Raw genomic sequence first — 26637 nt, 5'->3', positions numbered from 1 at the left:
AAAGGTCTCGCGCTACTTAAAAATTCAAATACGCATTTTGAGACACTAAATTGCCAACACTGTCCTAGTATTCTTTCTATTGTTATAACATCCTGTCCCATAGCTTTCCATTTTTCAAAAAGATGCAATCTTTGCTCCTTATAAGCAGTGTTCTCCATTAATATATGCTTTATTGTTTCTGGAAAGGAAAAACATCTGCACACCCCTGTTTCGTGCCTATTTATTGGAAACAGTGAATAATTTAATCCTGTGTGTCAAGGGGCAATCTTGGTGATTATAAAAAAACTGATTTTTTTCCCCCCTTGCTGTACCTAAAGGGCTGCAGGTTTTTGTTCCAACCTCATTGCTTAATTAGAAACCAACCGCTGCCAGTCACAGATCTTCTTTAACTTTGGGGCTTGTTTGTCTTTTTATTCTGCCATGTCAGGTCATTCTTATCTCATTGATTTTTCCTTTACAAGAATTACGTCCAAATAACTTGAAGCCTGAAGCAGATGAGTGATTCTCAGCGTCCTTCACTCTTTTCTCAATATTTTATTAGATCAGATTGTTCACGATGAATTTGCCACAGGTGTAAATGGTATGGCTGGTACCTTTGACATTAGTGTCTCATTGCTAATAAGGGGCCATTAAAAACAATGAATGTAGCTATTGAAGATTAAAATAGGCAATTAAGGGTGGAGAAACTTAAGCGAGACCACTAAAACAAAGTATAAAACAGCTGCTTGCACAGTAAGTGCTTCAATGGCAAAAACTGACTCCTAGTTCGGGTTGAAACAAAAACCTACAGCCATTACAGCCCTAACCAACCCCAAACCTAGGACCAACCTTGCAACCAAACCCCTGCGGTCACAGCCCAAAACAGAAATTAAAAAAAAACCACAAAAACCTTTATCTACTTCTCACGTACTGACATGGTGGAGTAATGGCAGGTTCAGTCACCTTACAGATCCAACTTTCAGGCCTTACGTGCGTTCAGTGAATTGGTTTTGTGTAAGAGCCGGGCGCGTGTGAGTGGGCCTTGAGGCGAACATTCATCCTGGGCTCCAAGCCTTCGATATAGTCTTCCGCTCCCAGTGCCCCTGAACTGGACTTAAGCCCATTTGAAAATATGGATTAAAAACTGGAGAACCAATGGCAGCGACTTTAGTAAATGGTGATTTAGTAAGACTATACTGTAGCTTGACAAAACCAGACAGGCACACATGCTTCTTAGTAACTTCTCTCAGCTGCTCGCCAGTTTATGGCAATTGACCTCAAACTACTGGTTATGATTACTGAACACCTCGACTCTACCTTTTGGATCTCAGGTGGCATGAAAGAAATGAGTGTCAGTAGCTTTTCACCAGGACCAGACACTAGCAATGGCTCACTTGCTTCAAAGTGCATGGGATAATTCTCAGGTTTTGTTTTGGAACCTACAAATCCTTTCATTGAGTTGATTTACAGTTATCTACATATACTAATATTAAAAAAAAAAAAGCTGGAACCTGGAGTTGATACTTTTAGAAAATTGAAAAGAAGATATGAGGGGTTCAAGTGTTGGAACATCACGGAAGAAAAAAATTAAAATAGAAGCTTTGCAGGTAAAACTCACGTAAGCTTACCAACTGAGTTAAACACAAGTCCATGAGACGTACTACGTGTTTACCCAACAGTCTGTGAACGTGGGGCTTCACGGCAGCAGACACATAAATAATACTTTATGATTGAGGAGACATATGCTAACTCAGAAAACAACTGTATTACGGTTCAAAAGGCATGGACATGCAGTCACAAACATATCACTGGACAAGGGAGATTTTGGTTTGTGAACACTTTTGGGTGTATCATGGATTTTGGCCTGCTTTAAACTTTCCTGTAATGTCCTGTTTTATCGGAGGCACCTATGTTTGTAATTTCTTCTCATGATTATGCGTATACATTAGAACTACAACTGCAGCATCTGTGATCATCTAAAAGTAGTGGCACTGCCATTAGGAATACCCCAAAATGTTTTATTTGCAAACTGGACAGCCACACTGAAGAGCCACATTACGTTAAAAAGAGCTGGCTGCTTTACAAGTACTTGATTTTAGGGCAAAAAAGTGTGTCACATAAACCAGTTGTCATTCAAATAAAATAAAAAATTAAAAAAAAGATATTTATACCTCATAAAATATTTAGACTGATGAAAACTGAAAGCGATAAATAAGTGAAGGATTTTAATATGTTTCCACAAGTAACTGATGCCAAGATTAAGGATGGCATTCTTGTTGGTCTAATGACAAGCGGTTTGAAGATCTACTAGCAGGGCTGAAGGAAATCACATGAACACCAAATTGAAGGATGTGTTACAGCTACAGAGCACCAAACTACATCCGGCTGGCTGACAACGTGCTGTAAGCATACAAGAACATGAAGTGCCACACATGGCACTAAAGATGCATTTTCTGCATTCAGATTTAGACTTCTTACCTGGTAATCCTGGTGGTGAACATAATGAAAGATTTCACCAGAGCATTGCAAGCATGGGAAACTGGTTATCAGGATAATCCATTAATACAGTAAACCCTCGTTTATCGCGGTTAATCTGTTCCAGACTCTACCGCGATAAATGAATTTCCACAAAGTAGGATTCTTTATTTATAAATCTAATATTTTTGCAGTTAGAGCATAGAAAACCTTTTTATGACCTTCTAAATATGTTTTTTAACATTATTAGAGCCCTCTACACATGAAATAATACCCTTTAATCAAAAGTTTAAACTGTGCTCCATGACAAGACAGAGATGACAGTTCTGTCTTACAATTAAAAGAATGCAAACATATCTTCCTCTTCAAAGGAGTGCGCATCAGGAGCAGAAAATGTCAGAGAGAGACAGAGAGAGAGAGAAAAGCAAACAATCAAAAGTCAATAGGGCTGTTCGGGCTTTTAAGTATGCGAAGCACTGCTGGAGAAAGCAGCTTCAAGGGAAGGGAGCAATGTGAAGGTAGTCTTTCAGCATTTTTTTAGAGGAGCGTCTGTATCCTCTAGGCCAGTGTGCGAACAGCCCCTCTGCTCACACCCCCTCTGTCAGGAGCAGAGAATGCCAGAGTGAGAGAGACAGAGAAAAGCAAACAATCAAAATCAATACGTGCTGTTCGGGCTTTCAAGTATGCGAAGCACTGCGCGGGAAGCATATCGTATATCATTGAGGAGTTTTATTTAATACGTAATATGTGCTCTGACTGGGTTACTTCTTAGCCATCCGCCAATAGCGTCCCTTGTATGAAATCAACTGGGCAAACCAACTGAGGAAGCATGCACCATAAATTAAAAGACCCATTGTCCGCAGAAATCCGCAAACCAGCAAAAAATCTGTGATATATATTTAGATATGCTTACATTTAAAATCCACGAAGGAGTAAAGCCGCGATAGTCGAAGGGCGATATAGTGAGGGATCATTGTACTGGCCAACTATTGTTGGGCACTGAAACAAGAAGGATGAGATGTTGAGCACAAGCAGAAATGAGCAGCAAAACATTTTTCGCTCAGCTGAACACTGCAATGTGTCATGATTATTAACCGATTAAACACTCAAAATTTAATAAAAGTAAACATCATGTTTCTCCAAATTTCTACATGATGCAGTCAGTCTGAAATTTTTTGACGCTGTCCATCATAGTCACCAAAAGCCTTTCAGGAACTAAAAGTTTTGAACAAATGTTTTGTCCAGTGTTGTGCGAAATATTCAGAGGAGCACTTGGCATACATAGACGCGAAGGACTCTAAACATAAAAGACATGTAGCAACCTTGCTGATGGATGCCACACCCATGAGTGGCGACCCAGTGAGACGATTAGGCAGCAGAATTATTTGGTAAGCTTTGAGCTGTAAAGGAAAGAAACGAGGTTGTTTAAAGTTACAAAATTAAACACTTATTATCTGTTGTTTTTGGAAAATCGTTTCTAAAATAAACCAGGCCTTTTCTTAAATATATCTGTTGAATTTAGATATTACAACTGACAGGAAAAAAAATGTTCCAATAAAAAAATAATAATGCTGTCTTCTTGCATTTTTTCAGTTCTTGCTACACATAAATTGTGTTTCTAGACCGTGAATCATCAAATCAATTGACCAGAACAATTTTTATATATGTATATGTACACACACGCACACTATATGGTACATAAAGGGCTGTTCAGACCAATTCCCAATACCTGATAATATTGATACTGTATAAATTAGCAGGAGGTCTTCCAGGCATCTTTTGCTTACAATGTCCTTGCAGGAAGATCCATATGTACAGTACTTTTTAAAAAACTACGCTGTTCATGTTATGCACTGCACAAATTATCTGTTTTTCCTTTTCTCCTTTTTGATTTTTCCTGATGTTGGACCACTTGAAGCGAAGGGTGCATGAAGGGCAGTGGCATGTCCTGTGGTCTTCAGATGGTCAAATAGTTTATTCCTTGAAGTAAATTCATACTCACAAGTAACACAACGCAGCACAGGCTCTCTCTGTAAATACAGCAAGTCCAATATTTTGTTAATAATCACCTTCATTTATTCAAAATATAAAATAATGGCAACAGTCAAACACGAGTACATTTTTCACAGCCTATACACTCCATGCATTATGGGGGGTCTCCATCCATTAACGGCAAGTATTTGTGATAACATGCATTATTTTCAGTGTCCTTTAGTTGCCAAAAACATAGAAGGCATGTTTTTCTGAAATCAAAGCCTTTACACTTTGATAAGTTTTACGAATTTTAATTTTGAAGTTTGAACCATTTCCCTATAAGTACTATTTTAAACTGTAACAAAAGGCACATTAAATTTTATTTTAAAAATGTTTCACTTAAGAAAATAATCTGTGGCAAATTTCTGCGCAATAACTACTCTGACTTGCAAAATACCAAATTTATCCTTTAAATTACTTCAATACAACCAACAATAAATTAAAAAATAGTACACATTTGCATATTAAATTACTGAGGTGCCCAGAATTTACTTCTACTTGCACAAATCTGACTTTTTCATACATGAATACATACCTCCTGGTGATCAGCTGTTGCTTGTGTTTTGCCAAGTTTCTTAGATTCTTTTCCTTTCTTTTCCTTGGCTTTAGATGAACTGTAAAAAGGCAAGCACAACCAGCATTTAAAATGAGTCCGCTAATCTTTAAGATGCATAAATATGACACAATATATTATACACATGTTGTGCTTATCTAACTACTGCAGCACTTATGTTTTAGGGTGTACTTTTGGTTATACAACATATGTAGCCCAGTGATGCAGTTCTCAGTGCGGCCTCCACAATATTGGCTGAAATCCCACTCTGTGCCTACCTTGTATGTTCTTCCCCAGCCTACCAATATCCTCTGCTGCTTCGATATGCAAATGCCATGCCACTCTTCAAGTGATTGTAAAAGCATGCTGGACATATCAATATGAAGATATATAAAGTGAAAACTTGCCTTTTAGCAGGAACCTTAGAGGAAGGAGTCTCCGACATATCTGTGGCAGCTTTTTCAGATGACTTATCGTCATCATTTCCTGTTTCTTGTGGATCTTTTGGAGGGGTATCTTCTGTATTTGCAAATTGAATCAACTCTTCTTCTGATGTCTTCTTAGGGAAATCCTCTGCAACACTCTGCAAGAAACAGAAAATATCATCAAAACTATTAAAAGCACCCTCCTCAAAAATGTTTATACTTAAGAACATAAAGAGATCACAGTGAAAATATTTACCGTGTTAGCCTTCTGCTGTCGCTTCTTTTTCTTCTGCTTTTTGGACAATCTACAAAAAAGTAAACAATTCATATACAAAAAAAGTCATCTGTTGCACAATCATTTAACAACTGTTTATCATGAAAAGAATGATAATAACTTTATTTTGTGACTGTATTTTAAGAAACTTCATAATTAGGTTTCTAATTTAAATGTAATTACTATATACAGTGGAACCTCGATTATCCAGTCTTCAATTAATCGTGCATTTGGTTATCCGGGATCGCCAAAATTTTGCCGCCAAGAATTCCGACTACAGGAATGTACACTACGTGTGTCACAGCTTAAGTTTTGTCGATGGATTTCTGAGAATTATTTTAAAAAGGATTGAAAGTACAGTATAGCATCTGTGCACCAGCCAGGCGATCCCCTGCTATGAAAAACCATTAGACTTAATCCGATGCAGAGGACTTGTTCCAAACACCCTCCCCTTTTTCCAAATTTAGACGACTGCCATTCGTCAATAAGTTTTGTATGGGTCGCACAGTCTGTGTAGGCGACACCTTGTTCCGGGTTCATTCAGGTGGCGTCCTCACCTTGAGGTTAGAAAGCGGTTTTGTGTAAGTTCGTGCCGAAATGTCGGGGTCCAGTGCGGAAGCAAAAAGAAAAAGAGTTGTTTTGTCAATTGCTACGAAACTGCAAATTGTTGAACGTGCTGAAAAGGGGGAATCAATTGCTAAGCTTTCATCAGAATTTAACATAGGAAATCAAACAGTGCGTGATATTGTTCGGAAGAAAGATGAACTCTACAAGTTCGTAAATTCATCTGATACATTTAACGGGACGAGTGCGGGGAAGACAACAAAGGGTTCAAAATTTGACGATCTGGATAGAGCTGTGTTCGAATGGTTCAAGCAAAAACACGCCGAGGGATGTCCTGTATCCGGGCCACTGCTGCTCAAAAAAGCGAAATGGTTTCACTGTGAGATGAAGATTCCTGAACCATTTGCTGTGTCTCAAGGATGGCTGCAATGTTTCAAATCTCCCCATGGAATTAGACAGTTGGATATCCAAGGTGAGAAACTAAGCAGTGATTCTGACGCTGCAGCACTATACGTAACGGAATTTAAACGTCTTGTCGAGGCTCATGATCTTTCACCTGACCAACTTTATAATGCTGACAAGACTGGTTTGTACTGGAAGGCTTTGCCGTCAAAAACGTTCATATCAAAAGAAGAAAAGTCTGCTCCAGGTCACAAGTCCAGTAAGGAACGAATAACAGTGCTAGCATGCGCCAACACTAGTAGTTCGCACAAATTGAAACTCGTATGCATTGAGAGTCTAAGAATCCATGATCATTTAAGGGAACACAAATGCACAATTTCCCTGTCCTTTACTACAATCAGACCAAAGCACGGATGAACAGAGAGATTTTTAAAGATTGTTTTTTTAAACATTTTGTTCCTGCTGTTCGAGACCATCTACGCTCCAAAAATTTGCCACAAAGAGCTATGTTACTGTTGGACAACGCACCTTCCCATCCTAGCAAAAATGAAAACAAGCGATGACCAGATTTTCGTCGCAGATCTTCCTCCAAACGTGACGTCGCTTAAGCAACCTATGGACCAGGGCATCTCAGAAGCATTCAAGCGTCGTTACAGGAAATCTTTACTCCATTCAGTCTTGGAAGAAGACAGAGATCTCCATGAGTTTTACAAGAAATGGACAATTAAGGACGCAATTTTCTCATGTTCAGAGAGTTGGGGTGACATGCCGAACTTAACCATTCGAAAGTCATGGCGAAAATTGTTCCCTGATGTAATGGATAGTGTTGAAAACGTCAATGACAGTAAAAGCCAAGAAATAACAGCGGCATCGCTTTTGGAGGAAATTCAAAATGTAAATGGATTTAAAGACGTCGACAGAGAAAACATCGAAGAATGGCTACTCTCTGATAATGATCAGCCTGGATATCAAGTTAAAGACGACGCCGCCCTTGCTGCAGAAGCGAAGTCAAGTGCGGAATTGCCGGAAGAAAGCGACGATGACGCAGTTGAAAACGAACCATCAGAAAAGAAAGTTTCGACTGCAGAAGAGCTAAATTGTACCGAAATATTGCTAGACTTTTTTGAGCAGGAAGCGGATTCAAATTTTAGTGACATCCTAATACTTTGCAAGCTCCGCACATCAATAAAACTAAAACGCTGCAAGAACACAAAGCAGCGTCTCCTGTCTGATTTTGTCAAGAAAAACTTCATAAACAACACAAGAAAGTTAAGAATTTCACTGTACAGCACCTATTGTAGCATTTGCTAATTTTTATAATTATTTTCGATTATTCGTGAATTTTGATTTTCCAGATGATGGGTGCCGGTCATTAAACCGGACAATTGAGATTGTACCGTATAGATATATATAGATATAGATAAATATATGACAACACTAGCCACAGATCAAAATAAGAGGTATAGTGAATAAACAGGTGCCATTTACTTTTTGGATGACATTTCCTTAGGTTGTTCTTCCTCTTCCTCCTCCTCCTCTTCTTCTTCTTCTTCCTCCTCCACCTCCAGTTCATTAGTATTCTGACTAAGCACCTCTTCCTCTTCTTCCAGCTGCTGCCTCAATAACACCACCATTTCTCTATGTTTCTTTGATTTCTCATGATTCTTCATTCTGTAAAATTGATTCTAATAACCATTTTCTGTAATATTTTAAACAACACCTGAAGAAAACGTATTAGAGTGATCTATATACAGCGTACTAAATATGGGTTCTAGCTTTCTGCCCAATTTGAAAATGACTTTTAATAGACGCAACTTAATGATTTTATTTAAAACAAGGTAATGCGTTTTTCTTATAAATGCACAAAAACAACAAAGGTAAACCATATACAGTAGTTTTAACAAACAATAATAAACTTACGCTTTGTCCGTTTTAAATGCTTTGTCGCAGGCTGGGCAGTAAAGCTCATCGTAATATTCTGTGCTTTCCTGTGCTTCATCCATTCCTGTTTCTGTAAACAGATTAAAATAATACATTCAGATTTTTTTCCCATTCGGTTAAAGTGCGAAATGAGTTACTTATCAGAAAACATTTTAAATGCCTTTAAATACTAATTCATATATATAGTGGAACTGTCCTGTTCCTTAGCAGCATGGCACAATCTTGGGCAGAGCAGTGGTGTTGTGGTTTGTATGTCCACGACACAATCTTGGGCAGAGCAGTGGTGTTGTGGTTTGTATGTCCACCTCACAGGAAGCACCGGCCGGAGAGCCTGCACAGGACACAATCTCCCCTGGAATGCTAGGTGGCAGCCACAGGGCATGCTGGGAGTTTGGTTCTGGGGGTGTCACTGGGCAGTGCTGCAGGGATTGCAGACCCCTACTTTGCTGGGCTTCTGCCTTACACAGACAAGCTTCTGGACTCTGCTAATGGCCCACCAGAAGTACTCCTGGGTGCAGAATAAAAGATACCAGAGTCAGGAGGAATATGACAAAGCTTGCTGAAGGAGGAGTGGGGGAAGAAGAGAAACAGACAAAGAGAAGTGCCATTGTTGTGCATTAATGTGCTAGGTAATTTACTGTACTGTGTTGTGCATGTGGGAAACTATTGTGATTTCTCTAACTGTCTCAAAACATGTTGCATAACTGATTCAATCTTACACATAAGAACAGTAATTAAAACCTTTAAAATTAAATACAATCTCTACTAGAAAAACATTATTAAATAAGTATATTCAATAATAAGAATAAGTAACCATGACACTTTTTAATTTTGCTATGTTTAGCATCATTAATAGGCTATTGCTAATACTCTTATAATTGAAGACTTGGCTGAAGTTTAGCCATGAAAAACTGAAAGCAGAATAGAGATTACTTCAACTGTATTTTTTTTCCTTTTGTGGGGAATCCATTTGGGGATACTGTCCACAGGCAGAGAATTAGTAAATCAAACCATCTGCCTTATCCCGGTCAACCATCTGCTTGACGATAGTGAGAAGTCTACTACCTGCAAACCTGCCATTGTGTAATTACATCAAATATGTTGCATCACAATTCATAAGAATTTATATTTATTTGCATTAAACTTAATTTGCTCACATCTTCCCATACCCAAATTTTGATGCTATCCTACTGCACAAATTGTGCCAACTCTGTGTTATTTGATAATCCAACTAATTTATTGTCATCTGCAACTCCAGATGAATGGATGAATCAATCAATACATCATCATTATTCCACTACAGTGTCTTCTGCACTGCTCTTAGATCTGTTTTGCTCATCCCATTATACCCATTTGTACCCTAGGTATACTGGCATAGATATGAAACTCCTTTAAACTGCTGTACTGCAGTGGGCTGGTGCCCTGCCCAGGGTTTGTTTCCTGCCTTGCACCCTGTGTTGGCTGGGATTGGCTCCAGCAGACCCCCGTCACCCTGTAGTTAGGATATAGCGGGTTGGATGATGGATGGATAATCTGCTGTATCAGTTACTGTCATATTGAATGTATATTTTCATAATTGCTTGTTTGTGTTTTATTTTTATGTTCTACGATGCTACTGGAGCAAGTGTGTTTCCCTTCAGTAATCAATAAACTGCTATCTACTGTATAATATATTAAGTGTAATATTTAATAAAGAAATTTCTAAATTAAATCTCAATGAGGCCACTGACTAGCAAAAGGCCAAGCAATGACACAACTTGATCAGATTTAAACCACACAGAAGTCATTCAGAATAGTAGTTCACCCAAACTCAAAGTATTTTCTACCTGTACACAAGATATTAGAGACAAATTTTGGTCTTACATGATAAGCAGAAGAGGGATTGCTAGCTGAATATCTTTGTGATTACTTTGTTATAATCCAAGTGATCTTGTTTAAATATGTTCATGATGAGTCTTTTTGACTCTGTTATTCGAATGCCAGTGCCTTTTTAACTTCTACACAATCTTGGCAAGTTATTAAAGGATTTAAAACAGATGGACGGAGCCACGCATTTCTTTATATGATATTACAATTAAGACTTTCTCTACACGTTTTCAGATGTATTTTCATTTATTGTTGTTTCTGGTCATTGGCAGGAGGGTCTGTGTTGATTTAAGGTTTTCTAACAGTTTACAAACAAAAAACAAAATATCAGGTAACCTGATGTTCAGAAACATTGCACTATTTAGTATTTTATAGGCCAAATTTGGAATAAAGAACTGAAAATATGGTCATATTAAAATATAATAAATACTACAATTCAAAATAAAGATTTTCTGTGAATCTGAAAAAAAAACATCATTTAAATAAGGAAAGGAAAACTGCCAAACAGTACAGTGATGCTTGTTGTACTACAGCAATTATACTGTTGCATAAAATCAATTTTTTCATACTGTATCAGTAAACAAAATTGTAATAATGAGAAAAATGCTACTTTAAATATTGATAATGTGCAAATTCATCTTTTCTTAGAACCTACAGAACATTTCACTGTTTTCTAACTTAATATTTTTCAACGCAGAAATACAACCCTCAAAATGTAAAGGCAAAAGTGAACCTCAACCGTATCTATGCTAGAACCGTTACTTTGTTCAATTTATAATAATGACACAGATTTATGTACAGAGAGTAAACCTGTGCAATCTGCAGGCATTACTAAAACTGATGAATCTTGCTTCAGTTATGTAGTGAATCATGTTCTTAAGGACACTGATAAAAAATAAGGACAAGCACAGTTGATAAGAATCAATAAAGTACTTCTTCAAATAAAGTGTCAGAGTATGCCAGAATAAATTACTGAGTTGAGTAATTAAATGAGTGACCTTGACAACTTTAATAAAATGTCTGGGAGAGACAATGGATAACTTCGATAAAGCTAACTACTGTATATACTCGAATATAAGCCAAGTTTTTCAGCACCCAAAATGTGCTGAAAAACGTCACTATCCCTGTGCAGCGAGACAGAGAGAGAAAGAGACACACACACGCACGCACAAGCGAGCGAGAGAGAGACACACACACACACACACACACACACACGAGAGAGGGGGCTGGCCGCATATAGCTGAGTAGGCAATTCAAGAATGGACCGGGCTTGTTTTTAAAGAGACAGATCCGAGCATTGTTTTAACCTCGTTGTATTTAATGAAGACTTTTTTCTATTGGATTTTAACCTCCACTTCACTTCTGTTTACAGCGATCAGTTTGTAGCGTGCATTGTTGCAATGTTACTTTTCTTGGTGGTTTATTAAATTATGGATTTTTCAGATGTTAATTTTTTTTTTACCTGTGCTTAAAACTCATTAAAAGAAGTGTTTTTAGCGAGCGGTTCATAGCGCTATAGCGCAAACTCTTGCAGTGTTAGTTTTCTCTGTTGTTCAAGGCTTTCTCATTGTTATTCAATGTTTTTACATTTAGTTTACTATTACGCTGTGCATTCTACGGTGTAATTAACGTTATTTGTACTTAAAAAATTACTTCGGTTCACGACCAAATTGGTTTATGACCAGAGTTTTAAAACGAATTGCGGTCGCGGCCGGAGGTTCCACTGTACCTGGTTTGGTGTGCAGGTGGTAGAAGAACTGCTGCGGGCTCTGTGTGGTGCTGTGTAGCGTCTGTGAGACTCCTTCCGGGCTGTGTGCTCAATTAATGAGCTGATGCCTCAATTAATGTATGGTGATTTTATTGGTATTTAATTTGATTACTGAAACTTACCAGTAGCTGCTGCATTTCCCACCCTAGGCTTATACTCGAGTCAATACGTTTTTCCAGTTTTTGTAGGTAAAATTAGGTACCTCAGCTTATATTTGGGACGGCTTATACTCAAGTATATACCGCAGACTAATGGTTTATTCAGTTACACTAACTGGCAGTTTTCTGGGGTTTTAACAACCTTTAAATAGGAATGGAGGAAAATTTCAAATTACACAGTCCAATTGCTATGAAAAAGAATCTTTTCAAGATGAACTTTATTTTATTTAAAAGTAATAACCAACTCAAATTAATTAACATTATCCGACAAAACAAAGGTCTGCTTTATGAACCCAGTATGGCTTTTATTCCAGAATATTCTCTGCCAAATCAGCATGAATGCATACCAGGGAAAGTACTGACCTGTTTCTAAAGGCAATTCAACATCTTCTTCATCAGACCCATCTTCAAATTCTTGCTCATACTGAGCTTCCATTTGCTGAAGTTCTTTTTCTAAATCAGACATGGCAATCCAACTTTGCTCTTTGTAATTTTCAGCAAGCCTGTTGCAAAGGATGGAAAAAAAATATATATATTATATTATATATATATATATATAGCAGGTCCTGGATTCCCGCAGGGCACCCTGGTATTTGAAGTTTGACTTCACAGCCCTGCAAGAGGACTGTGGAACTCATATTTTATCCATAGCCCGGAAGTACTCCCAAGTCACGAGGATGGGAATCCCCAAGTACTTCCGGGCTGAAGAAAATTTAACTTCTCTATCTGACCTCAAAATGCTGACAAGTCACATGATCAGAAAGATAAAAGCACTTCTGGGTCAAGGACTATTTAAGAACTTAAAGCGAGCCAGAGTCGGGTGGAGGTGGACAAAGGTGTGGAGAAGAGTGAGAGAGAGAGAGAGAGAGAGAGAGAGAGCGAGAGAGAGCGAGAATTGTATTGATTATTGTGTTTATTTGTATGATTATTGTGGCTGAGGTGCTTAAGGCACTGTTGCTAAGAGGAAAAGAATTAAAATACTTCTTGGGAATACCATTGATAATTTACAACTAATACTTAAAAGTATATACAGTGTATTAAAACTCATTTTCCATTATACACTTTTAAGTGTCACTTTAACATGATATAAATTACTTTAATACCAACAATTTTGCTGTGGTCATATACAAAGCACAAGCTCTTCCACTGAGGTACCTCCCTTTCTTAAACATCAGTTTTCTTGCTTTAGGCTTCCAAATTCCATCCAAAAGAAGAAGATCCAGCCATCCATTCATTGTTAAATACATTTAATTCAGTTTGTGGTTGTGGAGGCCAGAGCCTATGTCAGTAGCACTAGACACCAGAAAAAAAAAATGGACATTTTCTTTGTTTACCTTTCAAACAAGAGTCTGACCAAGTATGACCAGTGACAATACTATACAACTTTCAATGTGCCAGAAGCAAGATCAGGCAGCAAAACTTTGCAGAATATGTAACTTCTAATAGCTTTCTGGGAATTGAATCTGATAAATAACCAGTCAAAAATGTTTTAGGTCAAGGAAATAGTCTTAGAAATTAAAAAAGTACTCAGACACATTGCTTACACTGATCATAATATAACTTCCATTTTGTAACATGGGCAATTAAGGTAGAAGGATGGAGCATCAAAATAGATCTCTGGTTGAACTGAACCTATTGCAAATGAGGAAAGCTACTACAGTACCTGCAATGTTTACTACTAAAAGCGAATTATAGAATATAATCCCTCGCTATATTGCACTTCGACTTTTGCGGCTTCTATATGTAAGTATAACTAAATATATAACGCAGATTTTTCGCTGGTTCTGCGGACAATGGGTCTTTTACTTCCTGTACATGCTTCCTCAGTTGGTTTGCCCAGTTGATTTCATACAAGGGACGCTATTGGCGGATGACTGAGAAGCTAACCAATCAGAGCACGCAGTTAAGTTCCTGTGTGCTGAATGCAGTGTTAACCAGGAAGTCTCGTCTTGCTCATTCAGCATCAACGTGTTTCGCTGTGTAAAGAGTTAACTTTTGTGCTCTTTTGTGTTTATCTTTGTGCATAGTCAAGCCCTTCATTGTGGCTCCAAAACGATCTGCTCCTGCTACTGCTTCAGGGGCCATGCCCAAGCGCCAACGGAAGATGTTAACGATTGCCGAAAAGGTAAACGTTTTGGATTTGTTGAAGGAAGGGAAAAGCTACACCGCTGTAGGACGCCATTACAGCATCAATGAGGCTACGATTCTTTTTATTTAAAAAGTAGGAAAGGAATATAAGATCTACGGCCGCAGTGTCCTCTTAACCAGGGTGCAAAACGAGTTGTAAGTGGATGTAATAAGGCAGTACTCTGGATGGAATCTGCTTTAGGGACTTGGAGTGAAGACTGCCAGAAGAAGAACAACGGCAGTGCTACACAATCGCCTGAAGTGGCTCCTTTAGAAGGGCTGTAATGCTCTCCTTTGTTGTGCAGTAAAATTAAACTCATTGTTATCGGACAAGTCATCGTGTCATTGTTGGTGAGTGACCATAATTAATTTTCTACTTATAGTACTTAGTACATGAACGTACGTTTAGTGTCACTGTACACACATTTACTGTATACAATTTTTCTTGCATTGTACGTATTTATTGCTGGTGGCCTATCTGTCGTAATGGCTGTAACATATGTGATATCGGAGACACTCAGTATCTTTAAAATAATATTTAGGTTTTACTGTATATAAACAGTGTATTTACATACATAATTTCAATGAATCTTACCTAATATCTAAGAGAATACAAAGGGATTATGCTGTATAACTGTGCAGGGAATATTTATAAACAGTGTGGGAGAGTTTATAAGGGCTTAAAATATATAAAAATAACCATACAAACATATGGTTTTTACTTCGCGGATTTTCACCTATCACAGGGGGGGGGTCTGGAACGCTACCCCCGCGATCGAGGAGGGATTACTGTATAGACGATAATGTAGGACCAAGTGTCTGAGTTCAAGTGATGGTGAACTTGTGTCCTGACAAGCCAGAACCCAACACTTACTGGCAATACAAACCAGGTTAGAGTTTCAGGTCTCTGTTTTCACTTAGAATACAAGGGTAGAATTTTTCCACTTTGGCCATCACAAATAAAAATTACATAGCTGTTATTCACATTTCAAACAAACCGATTATTCAGGCAGAGATAGCACTTTACAAGTGAAAACGGGGTTTTAAAAAAAGGTGTGCAAGGTTTTAGGAAAAGACGTTTTGAGGAAGGGTGTTATACTCACCAATTACGGCGTCATAGAGTGGCAACGTATTGCATGTTCATAAGCACATGCAAGTTAGACTTTCAGTTACTCTGTATATGTGACAATAATGACTCTATAATCAAATAACCCTATACTGTATGGGTAAAGACTGCACAATAATCTCAAATAAGTTTTTTAATGTTTGGTTGCAAACCAAATTAAAATATCTAAATGTACACGGAAGCAGTACACTGGTTAGTGTTGTTACTTCACAAATTCAGTATCCTAGGATTAGCTGCCAGGTGATTGTCTACCAAGAGTCTGCACCTTCTCCCTTGATATGTCTATGTTAGGTTGATTCACAATTCCAAATTTGTCCTAAGTGAATGTGAGGAACAGCGTGGTTGTGTTTTTATATAGCATCCCCTGTTCAGGACTAGTTGCTATTTTGTGCCCAGTGCTACCAGGATAAGCTCTGGCTCTCCACAACAAAAACTGATTTATGCAGGTATACACATATTGAATATGCACATTGTTTTCTTTGTCAAAGTACCTGGCTTGACTGAGTTTTTGTTGCCTACGTATCTCTTCCACTTTCTTGGCTTTTTCAGCATTCTGCTCCTCAACAAGTTTCTTGTGAGCTTGAACACGTTTATCTCGTTTACGTACAAAAGACACAAGCTGACGGATTAGTTCATTCCTCTCTTTTCGTGCTTTCTCTCGTACTTTTTTGTTCTCTTTCTCCATTGCCCGCTTCTCCCAGCGATTAGAAGCTTGCCTAGTATCATATTCTTCTTTCCAAGCAAAATTTTTTTTGGTGCAGAAACTCTGCCAATAGCCATAAAATGGGTGAACAACCTGTAAGCAGCCAAGAAAAATACAACAGGTCTTTATTCCCACAGGTTTCATAACTATTTACCCATTATTTCTAAACACTGCATGCGCCAGAAAAACAATGAAGAATTTCATGCAATTAATACTTTACTATTTACATGCATTTTTGTTTTTTATATTGATTTGGGTGTAGATATAGATATGTGAATTTCCCCTTGGGATTAATAAAGTATCTATCTATCTATCTATCTAGATATGGTTATAAATGATCAGTGGCAAATATATTCACACAACAAAGAGATAACATTAAATGAAACTGCATTACCAAGTTTTTAACTAAATGCCCTTGACTTTAAAACAATACAAACAAATCCTAAATCATAAATCTTAATTCAGAAATATTTTACCGTATCATAGTCACTCTGTGAATCTCCAAATGATGGGAATTCTTCATCTTCCTTATCAGAGCTGATTTCTAGTTCCTCCTTCACTATTGTTTCAAATACATTCCGGTACACGGTGTAAAATCCCTAGAAAAAGTCAATACAAATTATAAAGTGATTCAGCCTTATTAAGCATATTACTATAATAAAAAAATGCCTTGGCAAAATAAAAATAACACATGGTATTAAGATATCTTTCTCATGATTATAACTATCAACGTAATAATAAGCTGCATGGCAACAACTCTTGGGGAAATAGGAAATTAAGACCTAAACTATTTCACTTCCAGTTAAGACTATAAAATGACATCAAAAACTCAGAATCAGTGTCTCCATGATGGGACAGTTAACTTCGTAAGCTGGAATGTTAAAGGCCTGAATCACGAATTAAAGAGAAAGAAAGTACTTTCTCACCTAACAGGTCTAAATGCTAAAATAGTATTTTTACAGGAAACCCACTTACTAAGCAAGGATCAGTTCCGGCTGCAAAAAGACTGGACTGGCCAAATGTTCCATTCTAGTTTTACAAAGAAAACTAGAGGGGTGGGAATTCTCATACATAGAACAGTACCATTTGTAGCATCAGATGTAGTATTGGATCCTGAAGGGAGATATGCAATGGTCATGGGAGACTTATCTAACTGTAAAATGATTTTGATAAATGTTTATGCACCTAATGTTGATGATAAGGAATTTATACAAAATTTATTTGCATCCATTCCCAATCTGAACACTCATAAAGTTATAATGGCTGGGGACTTTAATTGTGTTCTAAATCCACTTTTAGATAGGACTTCCTCCACAGGGGGAACAGCAACTAACACCGCAAAGATAATTACAAAGTTTATAACTGATCACAACTTATCAGATCCCTGGAGGTTTTTAAACCCAAATTCAAGAACATATTCTTTCTACTCACCAGTACATCATTGCTACTCAAGGATTGATTACTTCTTTATAGATAATAACTTCTTGCCTAAGATTAAATCTTGTAAATACGATGCTATTGTTATTTCGGACCATGCACCTATGATCTTGGAGCTGAAATTACTAAGCCCCATACACTCACCCCGCAGATGGCCTCAACCGCTTCTATTAGCTGACGAGAATTGTACTGAATTTATATCCAAACAAATCAAATTCTTTCTAGAGACAAATACATCCCCTGAGATCTCTGCAGGAATACTCTGGGAAACTCTTAAGGCCTTCTTAAGAGGACAGATTATCTCATATCTTTCCCACAGAAATAAATCCAACGAAGAAAGTAGCAGAGATAAAAAGCGAAATTACTAAAATAGATGAAGAACATGCCAGACTACCAAGCGAGACTCTACATAGAGGAGGCAGGCTCTACATTCAGAATTAAACCTCTTGACAACTAAAGAAACTGAACAACTAATTTACAAATCCAGACATCATTATTATGAACATGGAGAGAAAGCTAATAAGCTTTTAGCTCAACAAATTCACAAGCAAGAGTGCAACAAATCTCGTAATCACTAACACTAACGGAGATAAAATCATTGAACACAAAAATATAATGCACACTTTTAGAGACTACTATAAATCCCTATATACTACTGAGTTTAAAGAAGACAATATACAATCTAATGCATTTCTGGATACATTACAGATACCACAAATTGACGCTTTTAGTGTGGAGGAACTTGATAAACCTCTGCATTATCAGAATTACTAGATGCTATAAAGTCACTCCAAGGTGGAAAAGCAGCAGGCCCTGATGGCTACCCTGCAGAGTTTTACAAGAAATTCTCCTCAGCTAGCTCCCTCCTATTAGCAACATTTACAGAAGCCAGAGATAACCAATCTCTTCCACAAACCTTTCGCCAAGCACTAATCACTGTCTTTCCAAAACAAAATAAGGACTTATTACAATGTGCATCATACAGACCAATTTCACTTCTGAATAACGACGTTAAAATACTCTCTAAAATCATAGCTAGAAGGATGGAGAAAGTGCTCCCTCGTAATATCACAAGACCAAACTGGATTTATTAGGGGCCGACACTTATCTTCAAATCTTCGACGCCTGTTTAATGTAATATACTCACCAACTAAATCAAACACCCCAGAAATATTATTATCATTGGATGCAGAAAAGCATTCGACATGATTGAATGGAAATACCTTTTACTATTTTGGAGAAGTTTGGGTTTGGCCCAACATTTGTGCATGGATTAAATTACTGTATACTAACCCAGAAGCTTCAGTTTGCATCAATAACATTTGCTCAGACTACTTTAAACTAGAACGTGGCACAAGACAAGGATGCCCTTGTCACCGCTGTTGTTTGCATTGCCATTGAACCACTGGCAATACATTGTCGAAATACTGATCAGATAAAGGGGATTAGCAGAGAAGGACTGGAACAGAAAATCTCATTATATGCAGATGACATGGTACTGTATATATGGACCCAGAAAATTCTGTGCCTGCAGTCTTAGCAGCACTCACAGAATTTCAAAAGCTCTCTGGTCTCAGAATTAATCTGAATAAAAGTGTACTCTTTCCAGTGAATTCTCAAGCATATAATATTAGATTAGACACCCTACCTTTTATCATTGCAGAACAGTTTAAATACCTGGGTAAACATCACAAGTAAACATAAAGCTCTTTATCAACAAAATTTCGCGTCTGCATGGAAAAAATTAAACGAGACTTGGCATAGATGGTCAACCCTTCATCTCACACTAGCTGGAAGAATTAACACTGTTAAGATGAATATTCTTCCTAAGCTCCTTCTTTTATTTCAAAACATCCCAATATACATTAATAAATCATTCTTTAAGCAATTAGATTCAACAATAACCTCATTTATTTGGAATTCAAAACATCCACGCATCAAAAGAGCGACCCTACAAAGACAAAAGGCAGAAGGCGGCATGGCTCTACCTAACTTCCAGTTTTATTACTGGGCAGCAAATATACAGGCGATAAGAACCTGGACACAAATAGAAGAACATACACAGGCTTGGACCGCAATAGAAGTAAAATCCTGCAGTACTTCTTTGTATTCCTTGCTCTGTGCTCCAATAAACACACGCTATCGGCAATACACTAATAACCCAATTGTGCTCCACTCACTTAGAATCTGGAACCAATGTAGAAAGCATTTTAAGACGGAGAAGCTTCTTCTGTGGCACCCTGCAAGAGAACCACCTCTTTCAACCTTCACAAACATATGCAGTTTTAATATCTGGAAAAATTTGGAATTAACTTGCTTAGAGATCTTTATATAGACAACGCCTTTGCATCCTATGAACAATTACATTCCAAATTTAACATTCCAGCTACACATTTCTTTCACTATCTTCAAATCAGGAACTTTGTTAAACAGAACCTTCCAGATTTTCCTCATCTTGCACCCTCATCCATGCTGGAAAAATATTGCTCAATTTCAAGGAGTTAGACTCCATCTCTACAATATATAAAATCATTTTACAATCCCTTCCTTTCAAAGATCCAAGAGGACACTGGGAAAAGATCTCTCAATTAATATATCAGAAAAGGAGTGGAAAGTAGCAATGCAGAGAATTCACTCGAGCTCCATATGCGAAAAAGCATACAATTATACAACTCAAAATTATATATCGAGCACATCTGTTTCGACTAAAACTCTCCAAAATGTTTCCAGGGCATGATCCAACCTGCGAACGTTGCAACCAAGTCCCAGCCTCACTGGGTCACATGTTCTGGGCCTGCACCAAATTAACATTATTCTGGACAAAAAATTTTAATTACCTTTCAGACAGCCTTGGACTCACAATCCCTCCTAACCCATTAACAGCTGTGTTTGGGGTTCTTCCAGAGGGCTTAAAGTGGAGAAGGACAAACAAATTGTGATTGCATTCACTACACTGTTGGCACGCAGACTTATTCTGATAAACTGGAAGAACCCAAACTCTCCTCTTTAAGTCAGTGGGAAACCATGTGTTATATTATTTGAAATTGGAAAAATCAAATACTCAGTTAGAGGATCTGTACAGACTTTTTCAAAACATGGCAGGATCTAATCAGTAATATTTTAAAATAAGTTTATAAAGCACAGAGAATTTATTAATTTAGGTATGTTTACAAGCCTTAAATTTTACGCCGTTTGGCTTGCTCTCTCTCTCAGGGTGGGGATCGATCTGTTCTTAACTCAATTCTTCTTTTTATAAAAACGTGATTGTTTTGTATAGATTGTAATAAAATTAATAATAAAAAAAAAAGATATCTTTCTCATGCCTTGCAGAATAGTACTGACTGGGAAAACACACAGGGTGTTTTATTATTGTTGTTAAATGCTGAGAACCTAACTGACAATAAAGGAAATTCAAAGAAATGTGCAAACGTCAGTTTTAATTTTTAAGCAAAATTTCACATTTTACTTATTTCATTTTCCTAATGAGAAAAAATACAAGAAAAAAAAAAAGAAAAACTACCAAAGCAAACTTTTAAAATGAAAGTATGAACACTGACAAAATAGGAATCTTTATTACTAATGATGACAAACTATTTTTTATTTATATTATCAGTAATTATATTGAACATTTCTAAGATTATATTATATATATATATATATATATAACACAAAATGTACCATCAGAAGTAGGGTTGTCACAATACCAAAACTTCAAACTTCAATGCCATAATAAGTATTGAAATACTATAGCATTATGGATAATGCTATACAATATATATATATATATATATATATATACACACACACATATACAGTATATAATATATCTCAATAAAAATGTATTTAAATAAAATGTAGTTCTGCATCCATTAAAATATTTACTTTGAAGAAAATAATACAAATGTTAGTCATTAAAGCATATAAAAATAATTAACTACAGTAGTAGTCAATATCTTTGGTATTAACTTTAATGTGCATTACGGCCCATCCCAAAAACTACAGTTCCCATCCATGCACAGTCATAATCTTATACAGGTACATGTGAATTTTGAGCTGGTCTCTTCAACAGTATGAGAAAATTGCAACAAAACAAAGCCATCATCAAAGTTAAAAAAATAATCAAAATCACAATCATTGCTGTGCTAAGCAGCGCTTTTCATGGCACAGCACAAAGAAAAAGGTATCACACTGCTGTATTCATGCAGACTACATCCGGAGAGCATGTTATTTGTCATATTTGACAAATCCAAACAAAAATTCTGTATTGTTTAGATTACTGTGAGGGTAGGAAAGTGAGATATCTGCATTTTTTTATGTAACAATGTTTTACTAGTAAATATTAAAAGAATGAAAAAACACGGCTTTAGAATTTACATAATGTCAAGGTCTGTTTTGGAAAGTATGCCCTATTAGGCATTCCATCGATATTATACCTGAAAATGATTAAAGGGTATTATTTTGATCACCTACCTTTTTGTCGTCACCATAGCCTGAATAACAAGTAACTGTGAAAAACTGCAAGAGGTCCACACTATCATCTTCATATTCTCCACCTACTCCTCCTTTCAACAAAGCCTCCCGGTGATTATCGTACCTGCCAAATCAAACTTACTTCAAAAATGATATATAATCCTGGAATGTATAACATACTTCGCAAGTAACCGGTTTTCATCACATTTCTAAATCCTTTGTTAAATGTTTAAACTGACTAAAAAATTCACAGAGAAAGAAATACAAATACAAATTGCTTGAGAAATTTCAATTAATACAAAAAATTACTGAAATATTCAAGGCAATTAAGTTTATTGTTATTAAAAAGCATTCCTCCACTTATTAGCACTGTGCACTATACAATTATAAAAATAAACATATTAATTTATTATCTACATAAACATACAATATAGTACTATAACACTACAGAGAAATAATACACAAATTATTTTTTGAAAGGCACTTTACAAGGCAAACAAGAGTACAATTCATATATTTAGAATGAACAAATGAACACTAGCCTGGTGATAAATAATATAATATTAAATTCAAATAAAGAAACACACACTTTCATTATTTCAAATTTTCAGTCTCTACAGTGTTGTCCTGCCATGCTCAAAATGAAAACTAATACCTGAAAAAAAAATGTGCAATAGTCCTGGGCAACACTAGGCAATCCTAGTCTGAGTCCCAATCTTATATATAAACGTCTACGTGTGGAAGTGTGTCTGTCTGTCTGTCTGCCCCAGAAGTACAAGGCTACAGCGTGAAGCTCAAAGAACTGCCAAGGTTGCCCCAAGTTAACGAGTCAGAAGAAGAAAGAAGTATGAGGCTACAGCATGAAGCTGAAAGAAAGCGACTCTGCTGCCAAGGTGAAACCGCCGAGGAAAGACAAACAAGAGAGAAACTCGCTTAGCTGCTGATAGACAAGGGGGGCGAGCACATGAACGTCCGCAACATGAAACCGTCGACTCTGCATTTTAATTTTTTTCTGACAATTTCAATAGTTTCTAGGAGCCTGGGCTTTAGACAGCAGGGGCTCACAGCTAGTATATTATAAAGCACTCTCATAATGGGCCAGGTTTAGATTTGGCAGTTAACCTAACATGTATATCTTTGAGATACAGGTAGAAATAGACAATAAAAGGAGGGAAAACCCACACAAACATTAGGAGAACATTCAAATTTCACACATATACAGCCTAGTTTAGAATTCAAAGTCAGGTCTCTAGAGCTGTACTGATCATTGCTCCACCCATACTCACGCGTATATTACTTATTTTGCTAGGAAAATGTGTGATTTTACCAACCAAAAAATTAATATAGAGGACTGAAAGGCACATTAGGAATCATCAAGTACCAGCTTGTTTTTTTTTTTTTTAAATAAAAAAAATATTATTTTTTAAACTTACCATGCTTTCTCCTGGGGGTCGCTGAGAACATCATAAGCTGCCTGAATAAGCTTAAACTGCTCTGCTGCTTCTTCTGCATTATCAAGATTTTTGTCTAGTTTAAAAAAATAACATGCTTAGGAAAATACATACATCAACGTAACACACAAATTTTCAAAGAAAAGCTTGAAATACATAAACATTAAATGTATGCTCATGTAATTAATTTTTTAACTCTCTCTGTCTATCTTGCCCAGCATCACAGCCTCAATTTAAGCTCTCTTCACACCAAAAATAATAGGGTACATTATTATTATTACTATGAAATTTGCCAAAAGAGATCCTACTCTGTACTCCTGTAACTTAGCTGGTCTCACTACCGTCCTGTAGACCTTCCCTTTCACTCTTGCTGATACCCGTCTGTCACAAATAACTCCTGACACTCTTCTTCACCCATTCCACCCTGCCTGCACTCTATTCTTCACCTCTCTTCCACAATCCCCATTACACTGAAATGTTGATACCAAATATTTGAACTCATCCATCTTCACCTACTCTACTCCCTGCATCCTCACCATTCTACTGATATCCCTCTCATTTACTCACATGTATTCTGTCTTGTTCCTACTGACCTTCATTGCTCTCCTCTCTAGAGCATATCTCCACCTCTCCAGGGTTTCCTCAATTTGCTCCCTACTCTCTCTACAGATCACAATGTCATCAGCAAACATTATAGTCCACGGGGACGCCTGTCTAGTCTCCTCTATCAACCTGTCCATCACCATTGCAAATAAGAAAGGGCTCAGAGCAGATCCCTGATGTAATTCCACCTCCATGTTGAATGCATTTTAATACTACATGCATTTAAAAATACATTCCAACAGATAAACCCCAGGCAGGGTACCAGCCCACCGCAGGCTGTATTTCCTGCCTTGTGCCCTGTGTTGGCTGGGATGGGCTCCAGCAGACCCCTGTAACCCTGTAGTTAGGATATAGCCGGTTGGATAATGGATGGATGGATGGATAGATGGATGTATTCGGTGTTAACATTTGCCATGCTCCAACAAAGATACTGCCAGACAGATAGAAATCAACTTATTAGATTTCAACTCATCTTAGGCCAGCAGAACAACTAGTTTTTCATAAAATAAAACAACTCCAATAATAACACAACCAATATTTTACTGTAACTGAACATTTTTTCAGAAAGGAGTTTCACGAGGGTAAATTGTCCACCGCCAATATTAGGTAGTTAAGTTGTTTGGCTCATTCTGATGCTGAACACGTGACTTTGGTGAATTTCCAACTAAATATTGTGTAACTGCTCCTTGAAGAAGAAATGTTTGGCAAAGAATGTGGAAAAGGACTATAGAAGGCATTTCAGAATGTACCTCACATGCAATAAAACACAGTTTTCAGGCACTACTCGCTAATCATGGAGCCAAACATTGGTGACATGCTGCATGTTGATTAGTACAAGCAAGTATGTGACAAAAATGACACTTCACCAGGAACTGATATGACAAAATAAATCAAAACAATCAACAAGACAGCATGATGAACATTAAGCTTGAAATTTGTTAAAAAACTGCAAATTGAATTGAAGCTTGGCAAACCTCATCATCTGTTGTCCACTACTATCTATGCATTGCTTGAAGACACCCCTCACTGTGTCCTTTTCCTTCTCTCTAGTCAGCTTCTCATTGAACAAACCTCTCTGATATCATGGAATAAGATTATAGTGATGCTACGTTCCCTGCATATTTCCAAGGACACACAGTAAACAGAAATCATGAGTCAATGCATAAAGATGACTGCAACAAATGCGATTATACTTAACTCTTCGGTTTATTTCAGGGGCCAACGTTTAATGTATATTGATGTAGATCTGCCTTTTTAAGTAATCTACAGTAGTTAAAGACTTGAACCCATCTGGTGGATTATTAAACTCAATGTAACCAGCCACCTTCTACTTTTATCATACCGGGATGTTGGCGACTATTGACGGCGTCTTGTGAGCGTTACTACATTAAAGACTAAAATGGCTTATAACACTCGGCAACTGTAAAATTGCATAGATCACGGAGAGCTCTCTCGCCAGCGTTACCAGAAGGGCAAGCGGTATGGCACTGAGGTTATGGCTTTGGACCTAGGATTTAAAACCCTTTGATAGTGGATTCAAATACTGCCACGGACACGACGTAAGTGCTCTCCAAGTGGAAAAACAAAAGAAATAAAATCACCTGTATTTAAACGTTGTAAATCGCAGTACTGTACATAAAGGCGTCAACCAAACAACAAGCAATAATAAACTGGCAAAAAGATAAGAAGTGGATAAGTTATGAAACGGTAGGCAAGCTGCACGAGTCCCACACAAACACCGTGAGTAGTCATTCAAGTGCCCCCACAAGTTTTCCCTCTCCAGATGTGTGTAAACGATGAGTGAAAAGTCAAATCACATACCTGGGTGCCATTTCAAGGCTAACTTCCTATAGGCCTTTTTCAGTTCTTCGTCCGTTACGTCCCTTTTGACACCCAAGACTTCATAGTGGCACTTCATCGTACTCTGCTGTGCCCAGCGTCTGAAGGGTTATGAGTGAACTGGTTGGCTAATTCTCCTTTGCTTCACACCACTGGGCCCTAGGTTACAAATAAATATAACTGGACAATCACTTTGCAAAGATATCGTTGTTTTGCTTCTTAAGTTGTCCAAATGTGAGCCATCGTGATGACAGATAAATTGTACAGTCCTCTTTTTAAATAGTTTTACCGTGCAGCCTGTCAATGTAATTCGTGTCAATAAGTTGTTGTTTTTTTTTTTTCCAAGACTCCGTTTTACAATATATTTCTTCCTATTCGTCCAACGAAGACAGTAATGTGACTGCAACACGCCATCTCACCTACCGGCTTGTCTGGGCGCGTT

The 26637-nt window shown here is 37.3% G+C and overlaps 1 protein-coding gene across 1 annotated transcript; it reads right to left on the bottom strand.

Annotated features, from left to right (window-relative positions):
• Window positions 1-3309: 3309 nt before the first annotated feature.
• dnajc21 (DnaJ heat shock protein family (Hsp40) member C21) lies at window positions 3310-26637 on the bottom strand. Its single transcript, XM_039750513.1, has 12 exons — window positions 26178-26637; window positions 23736-23829; window positions 22303-22426; window positions 16872-16994; window positions 16184-16488; window positions 12803-12942; window positions 8627-8717; window positions 8195-8377; window positions 5723-5771; window positions 5449-5624; window positions 5024-5102; window positions 3310-4484 (listed from the first exon to the last, which is right to left on the bottom strand). The coding sequence occupies exons 1-12, from the start codon at window positions 26272-26274 to the stop codon at window positions 4317-4319; spliced, it is 1629 nt and encodes a 542-aa protein (XP_039606447.1). The 5' UTR covers window positions 26275-26637; the 3' UTR covers window positions 3310-4316.

The sequence above is a fragment of the Polypterus senegalus genome, chromosome 4, assembly GCF_016835505.1.
Source record: "Polypterus senegalus isolate Bchr_013 chromosome 4, ASM1683550v1, whole genome shotgun sequence".
Lineage (NCBI taxonomy): Eukaryota > Metazoa > Chordata > Cladistia > Polypteriformes > Polypteridae > Polypterus > Polypterus senegalus.
The sequence above is the reverse complement of the archived record's forward strand: the minus strand, read 5'-3'. Positions and strand labels throughout refer to the sequence as shown.

Excerpts from the sequence above, each read along its gene's own strand:
- dnajc21 (XM_039750513.1), bottom strand. The coding sequence starts at position 26,274 with ATGAAGTGCCACTATGAAGTCTTGGGTGTCAAAAGGGACGTAACGGAC. Across the intron at positions 23,830-26,177 it reads AGCCTTGAAATGGCACCCAG|ACAAAAATCTTGATAATGCA; the intron begins GTATGTGATTTG and ends TTTTTAAACTAG. Across the intron at positions 22,427-23,735 it reads GACCCCCAGGAGAAAGCATG|GTACGATAATCACCGGGAGG; the intron begins GTAAGTTTAAAA and ends TTGATTTGGCAG.